The sequence below is a fragment of the Lagenorhynchus albirostris genome, chromosome 7 (assembly GCF_949774975.1).
Source record: "Lagenorhynchus albirostris chromosome 7, mLagAlb1.1, whole genome shotgun sequence".
In the NCBI taxonomy this organism is placed as follows: domain Eukaryota; kingdom Metazoa; phylum Chordata; class Mammalia; order Artiodactyla; family Delphinidae; genus Lagenorhynchus; species Lagenorhynchus albirostris.
This window is the reverse complement of record NC_083101.1, coordinates 49632367-49639997: the sequence shown is the minus strand read 5'-3', so window position 1 is coordinate 49639997 and position 7631 is coordinate 49632367. Positions and strand designations below refer to the sequence as shown.

At 37.4% G+C, this 7631-nt stretch overlaps 1 protein-coding gene across 2 annotated transcripts in view; it reads right to left on the bottom strand.

Annotated features, from left to right (window-relative positions):
• Positions 1–281: 281 nt before the first annotated feature.
• The window catches only part of PTAR1 (protein prenyltransferase alpha subunit repeat containing 1), a 39942-nt gene continuing 32592 nt past the window's right edge, over positions 282–7631 (bottom strand). The window contains exons 6-8 of one of the 2 annotated variants that reach the window (XM_060153452.1): positions 3334–3638; positions 1159–1193; positions 282–1074 (exon numbers count right to left, since the gene is read on the bottom strand). In XM_060153452.1, the coding sequence (XP_060009435.1) occupies positions 851–1074; positions 1159–1193; positions 3334–3638 (564 nt within the window). In that variant the 3' untranslated portion in view covers positions 282–850. Of the gene's footprint in view, positions 1194–3333; positions 3639–7631 lie in introns of both variants that reach the window. The other variant, XM_060153450.1, reaches the window with a different exon arrangement.

The window sequence follows — 7631 nt, the reverse complement described above, 5'->3', positions numbered from 1 at the left end:
AAACTTTATAGTTTATCCAGTGTATCCTTAATAACTTAAATTTTAAAAAGGAAGATTTTTAATGGACACATTTCTATGCATAAGCTTCCCATTTTTCATGGTGAATCTGGAGGAAAGTTAAGTAGTAATAACTAAAAACAGCATTCTAGGTTTTTTTAAAATTGATTTTAATTGAGGTAAAAACAACCTATCAAAGCTAGTAGTAAAAATAATTTTCTACTACAATTACATAAACTCTTAAAATTATTTTTTTAAAAAATAACCATTTTTAAAATGGACTATATTGGAAGCATGTTGTTCATATAAATTCCAATACTTCTGACTTTGGTTATGTTGGTCTATGACTTGAGTAGAACATACTAGAGAAAGAGAAATGGTGTGTATTTTCACACATCCATCCATCTGGCCATTTGATTCTCAAAACAATTAGATCAAGTAATTTTGAATTTGTATTGTTCTTAAGCTAAACTACAACACACATTTTTAATTTAAAAAAAAAAAACTAGCCTATGCAGCAACCACACTGAGGTGGGTTGAGGTGTGTGTGAACCAATCTGGAGAACCAAATGAGAAAAGCCTCAAGTACAGGAGTATAAAGGATGAGAAGTTTAAAAGAAAAAAATTAAGACTCACTGTTCAGCAGGAAGGAACTACACAATTATTTTATCCCCAAAGGAATGCCAGTTCTTAACAAAATAAATAAAATGAAAGATTTACTATGGACTTTTAACCTAAAGATGAAGCACATATAGTTAGACAATAATAGCAAACAGTTCATGCAACTATGTAAATAAGAAAGGAAAGCAATATTGCACTAAAAGGGGAACCTTGCAGGACTAATCCACCTCTTTCATTGACTCAATGTAACCAGCCATTTCCTGTATGCATTGGCAAACCTGGCCTGCTCCACATTCCGGCAGGTGGACAATACTTGATCGATGAACCTGTGCTCCATTTCCAGGCCCAGGGAGTCTGGAGCAGGGGTCCGCTTCAGGCGTTTGGTTTCCTGGGAATAGCCTTGCTTGCTAGAGTCACTGAGTCCATCCACCTCCATTGCCTGAGATGTATGCGGTCCTGCTGGGATGAGGTGCAAGTCACTCAAAGTCCCCCCTGGGCTGTCTGCAGGTGACAACTGGACCACGCTGTGAGGAAACCTACCATTTAAGTGATGCTGAAGGTAGAAAACGTGCCGCCTGTGAAAGAGGAGGGTAAGGAAGAGAATAGAAAAAGAAAAATCACATCACAAAGTCAAGCTTTTCAGAAAAGACAAAAAAGTCGATAATCTTAAAACATACAGTACTCAGTTCAGTGCCCCCTTCGTAACCCAGAGCTATCTGGGGGAAGGAGGAAGAATAGTTAAGATGTAGTCTCTGGGTATTTGGACAGAGCCTCACAAACCCAGATTACTGGTTTGTGAGAAAGAATACTACCCCAAAGGTGTTTAAAAAAAATGGACTGAGATGATGACAATCACTTGGTGGTGTTACACCTGTTACTATAATATGAAACTAGAAATGGGTCTTAGCTCAATCTCTGCTATAAGTTAAAATATAAAACAAAACCAAAAATTAACCTCATTGATATCCTAAAAGACAAGTGATTTTCAGAAACAAGAGAATTAAATATTAGCTCCTCTAGGGGCTTAGTGTATGGCCTCTATCCAATACTTTCTTTAATAAGAACAGAACTGCTGTGGTTGGACTTATTATCTTAGAAACCCTCTGAATTCTCCCCTAAATCCAGCACTATAGTCTTATTAAACACCGACATGCAGTAGGGATGTGCTGGGCTCTGAGAAAAGTATGTTAAAAGACACAGTTCCTGTTCTTCCTCTAAGGAGAGTTCTCCTGCCCTTAGAATCATCTGGAGTTATTTGTTAAAAATGAAGATCCATGTGCCTAATTTCCAAAATTTGTGACTCAAAGGGGTGCACATCTCTGTACGAAATAAGGTAAACTACCTTAGGTAGTTTCTAGGTTGTTATACTTCATCATTCATATTAATAACTCTAAGCCCTTAAAAGAGAATTCTATTCATTTTCCCAGCTTATTTGGGAGCAGACAAAGGAGCATATAACACCCATTTTACAGAGGACAAATCTTAAAAGGGCTGATAAGCTGCTTAAGGGCACTGAATCAGTAGAAAATATAATTCATTCCTGTAATATACAGGTCATCCCAACTGTCTCTTCTCCCCACTCCAAACTCCAATTAATCTTTATATAAACAAAGAAAGTTTCTGTTCTAATGATCTAGCTCTCTCTCAAACACAAATATAATTTTTAATATTCTTTGAGTCTTGCTATTAATGTGTCTAAATATAAAACAGCAATAAAAAATCAGTAACAGCAAAACATGCAAGTCAAGATCTATCTTCTCTCCTAAAAATGTGTAATAAAAATGTTTTGTTTTTAAGGGAAAAAGAAAATTCTGTATTTATGAAGATGCCAAAGAGGGGGACTGTCTTCCATCTTCTAATATATCTTCGAAATATATTTAGACTGGAAAAAGGGAACAAATGACATTTAACTTAAAAAATACACAAATATTTAAAATGCCTACCTCCTGCCTAACACAGGCAACTCTTTTGTCTACAAACAGAATCCTGTAACTTGAAGTACTGTAGATATAATGCCAGAGATGCCTCCAACTAAATGATAATCCAAAATAAATCAATCGGGGGTTCCCATACCTGGATTTCATTTCAACATGAAAAGTACAGTCAAAGGTTCTTAAAACTCAAGTTATGAGGTTGCTAACCCTCTTTCACTCCTTCCTAATAATCCTGATTCACTCCCAAAGTACATATTACTTTAAAAAAGCAAAAAGTGTCAAGAGATTATACTTAAGGTAAATTAATCTGCAGGCCATCACGGTTGGGAAGAACAATAAAAATGTCTAACTATTCTCAGGGTCTAATCAATGGTCTCAGCCCTGACTGTGCGTCAAATTTACCTGTCAGGGTTTTTTCTTTATATTTTAAAAAACAGATGGCAGCACTCCATCCCAGATATGCTACGTATCAGGATCTCCAAGGAGGGAGTCCAGAAACTTTCTTTAGTTTGAAAGTAACACACCTTATTCTGTGGCGCAGTCAAGGATGAACGCCACCACCTTGAGCCGTTGGCAAAGATCTGCATGAGGAACTTCATATTGATCATGACCATGAGGAGGAGTATATGGTAACACAAACTCCTCTGAAGCACTCAAGCAAAGTTCCACAATCAGATTACCATATTTACCCAAGTAGGCACGAGTCAGATGTAAGACCTTCTGTAGCTCTCATAAGGACACACACAGTTTTATGCAGGAAATAGATCTTCCTTTCTCTTACCTATGACACCAAAGGGTTTCATGTCCTGGGTAGGAATCAATAAGATCAGTGCTGAATTCAACTTCTTCTTCTAGAAGATGGGGAAGATTTATCCTTGATTCCTCTGCTGAAGCCACTGCTTCTTCATCTTTTGGAAGAACTATAGCTGGCTCACTTCTCAACGTATTTTGCTCCAATACAGAACCATCTGTCACAGTTTGGCTAACCAAAGACTTTAATAAAAACTGGCGGTAGTGAAATCCACTGTGGTCTGAAACATGCATGGACGCCCAGTGTTTAGTAGAAGATAGTTCATCAAGAAGAATCTTGTAGGAAGAAAAAAGGGAAGTGAAATGAGGAATTGCCAAAGGTTTTACTTTCTCCATTAATGCTTTGGATTTCTCTTCTGATTCATTTCTTGTTTTGACAACACCATTCCTACCAATATTTTGTATATAATGCCCAACACAGTGTTGTCATTTAGTGGAAGCTTGCACTTAGTGGAAGCTCAGTAAATTCTAATTTTCCCTTTCTTTTATAAAGTAATTGATTTTTTTTTTTTTTTTTTTTACTGCCGCAGAATTTACGGACCTTTCCCTAGACTTTGATCACATTCTGACTGGCACACACATAGAAAAGACAGATTCTAAAATAATGATAGACGTTTGGGTGTTCATTTTCAAGTAATGCTTATATTGAAGGAAAAATACAAATTCAGAGATCACTTTGATGGAAACTTTCTTTTGCATTTAATGAATCTGTATTATACCTAACTTACTATTTGTTCAACAATAGACTCAATGTAATTATTTCTTCTTCACTGTGTCATCAGGGCAGAGACCATGTCTGTTTTGTTCACTACTTAATTCTAAGGGTTTACTACAAAAACATGATGCAAGAATAACAGGAATTTTCAAGTGCTCATGACTTTCACTATCTGTCTCAAACTTACTTAACATCAACGATAAATGGCTTTTTTAAGTAGGTAAGACAAAATTCAGCAGTGAATTCTTTAAATCTGCAAACTAAAGAATTTCAAATGGAATGATAAAAAGAAAAGCAGCATTTATGAAAAAATAAGAGTGGGATTGCTGGATCATATGGTAGCTCTATTTTTAGTTCCTTGAGGAACCTCCATACTGTTTTCCATAGTGTCTGCACCAATGTACATCTCCACCAACAGTGTACTAGGGTTCCCTTTTTCCTACATCCTTGCCGACATTTGTTATTTTTGATGATAAACTTTTTGATGACAGCCACTCTGAGAGGAGTGAGGTGGTTTTCATTTGCCTATCTCTGATGATTATAATTTCAAAACATTTTCATCCTCTCCAAAACAACCCCTATTCCTATTAGGAGTCCTCTAATTCCCCATTCCCCCTATCCTCTGGCACCCACTAATCTGCTTTGCTTATTCTGAATATGTCATATAAATGGAATACTACTTTCAATCAGCATATTGTTTTCAAGGTTCACCATGTTATAGTATTTATCAGAACTTCATTCCTTCTTTATGGCTGAGTAACAGACCACTGTATGGATATACCATATTTTGTTTGTCTATTCCTCAGATACTGGACATTTGGGGTATTACTTTTTTTTTTGGCTTTTATGAGTAATGCTGCTATGAACATTCTCATACACACTTTGGTATGAACATATGCTTTCGATATTTTTGGATATATACCTAGCAGTGGAATTGTAGGGTCATACATGGTGTTTCTATGTTTAATTTTTTGAGGAAATGCCAAACTTTTCCCCAGTGGCTGCACTGTTTCACATTCCTACCACCAATGTATAAGGGTTCCAATTTCTCTACATCCTTGTCAACACTTGTTATTGTCTTTTTTATTTTAGTCATCCTAGTTGTGTGAAATGGTATCTCACTGTGGTTTGATTGGCATTTCCCCAGTGGTTAATGCTGCTGAACATCTTTTCATGTCTTTCTTGGTCATTTGTATATCTTTTTTGGAGAAATGACCCTATGTGCTTTTCAGGTGACACATGGTATCAGCTTTCAATTGGCTAGTAGTAATGAACTCTGTTCAACTTTGACTGTTTCCTTCCACCCCACCCTCAAATTAGACTATTTTAAAATTTTACTTCAGTGTATGTCCACTGAAACACACAAACATTACAGGGAACAAAAAATAGAAAATTAAGACCTCTCATAATTCTACTCCCTAGCACTGGTAAACATTCTTTATTCTCTAACCTTTTTTTTCTGACTAGAAAATGCATGCTTATAGAAAATATAAGAAAATATATCTGTAACAGCACTGTGTTTGTGTGTATAAATATCTGTTGAGCACTTACAATACGCCAGGTACTGTTCTAAACATGTTAAATAGCATTCAATGCTAATAACATAAAAAAAATTGTAGTAGGCCCATCTCTTATTTAGTTTTATATCCTTAACCTATAATGAACATTTTTCTTTAAATAATCTTCTAGAATATAATTTCTAGTAGCAATAAAATATTCCACTTTGTGATGGACTGTAATGTAACCAATCCCTTGTTACTAGAGGATTAGGCTGTTTCCAGTTTTTCACTATTATAAGTGGTATTTTTATATACCAAACTCCCATATTTAATATAACAGCCAGTGTTTATTGATCAATTAGTATGAGCACTTGTGATAGCCACGTTATGTAGATTCTCCCACTTAATTTACGTCCCTCGATGAGGTAGGAATTATCATCATCCCCAATTTACAGATGAGAAAACTGAAGGTTAGAGAGGCTAAGCAACGTTCTTAAGGCCACACAGCAAATTGGTGGGAGAGTCAAGATTCAAATTACGTCTGTATGACCACTGAGTGGAGCCTTTAATCACTATATCATACTGCACCTCCCATTTTTTCTTTAGGATGAACTCCTAGAAGCAGAACTGCTAGATTAGAGATAACACACATTTTGCGGGGGTAACATCTGGTAAATGCTGCCATGTTGCCCTTTGGTAAGATTATACCAATTTCTACAATGTTTGTTTTTATACCCTTATCAATGCTGAATATCAGCACTTTAAAAAATCATTTTCAGTTTTCTAAGTAAAAAAATGCCACTCAGTTCATATGTATTTTTAAGCTGCTCTAGACAACTGGTACTTTTGTGATTACTTCCTCTAACAGGCAAAGCATAGTACATGATCTCCTAGCTGGGCCCAATGGCTTACAAGAACAGAAAGGGGATTTTGTAAATTCAGCGCACTTCACTGAGAGTGAGAGACAGTAGCAGTGGTGACAGGAAGAGTGCCAAGTCCCCCCAAGGGCAGAGGAGGGCAGACTGGCAACATGTGAGGCTAGCAGTGGACCAGGGCAGATAAGTCAACACATTACTAACGCGTTGTCATCTTCAACAATGGATGGTCTCAAGGAACCAAGAATTTCACCTTGGCCTTATGTTTCTGATTTATGGGAATGCCACTTTAAAAGGTTCACATAAAGGCAGGAAAGTTTCCAAAGACCTCTCAGCTTACCTGGACTCTGCCTTCCTTTATCCTCAACCCTCCCCTTACCTCTTTCCACCTCCCACAGGATACCAAGTCGTGGAGCGGAGATGACTGGTTTTAAAGCACTCCATATCTGTCACAACCCACCAGATAACTTGAATTCATCCCTCCCGACACCCCCACAGTGTAGCATCCCTCCCTCTGGCAGCTGTTTCCAATGAGCCCAGTTTGGATGAGGAGCCATTTCTGTGATCCCACTGTACCCGGAGATTCCCTCAGTTCCTGCAAGCATCACACTGCTTTGTAACTGTCGGTATGTGTTTCTTCAACTAGATTTTTCAATTTGTTGAGAGCAAGCTTTTTGTCTTTATGCCTCACCCAGTGTATACAACAGTGTCTGGGAATGATAGGGTTTCACTACTTTTTCATGAATGAATTGCACTGAGTTGACCTAGCAAATTGGTAGGCAAGTTTCATCTAAGTTTTCTATCTATGGGGAGCAGAGAAAGGAATTAAAATTCAGTGAGCTTCTATTAGGTGCCCAGTACTTTATACACATTACCCCAAGTAATTCTCAGTAATCCACTGAGGCAGGCAGTAGAGCCCCTATCTTACAGATGAAAACATTAAAGCCTTACTTTACACACACAGCTAATAGGGCCAGAATCTGAACTCAGGTTAATGTGATTTTGTCTTTTCTCTTTCCACTCCATTAGGTAGCCTCCCCTCCTGAAATGCAAAGCCATGTAAACTGGAGGGAAGGGCTTCTCTTCCAGAACTGTTGGCTTAAAATCCCTCAGAAGTGAAGGCTCTCCTATTTATCCTGGAGGAATCTCTGGCTAGGACACAGAGAGGGGAGAGGGGAGA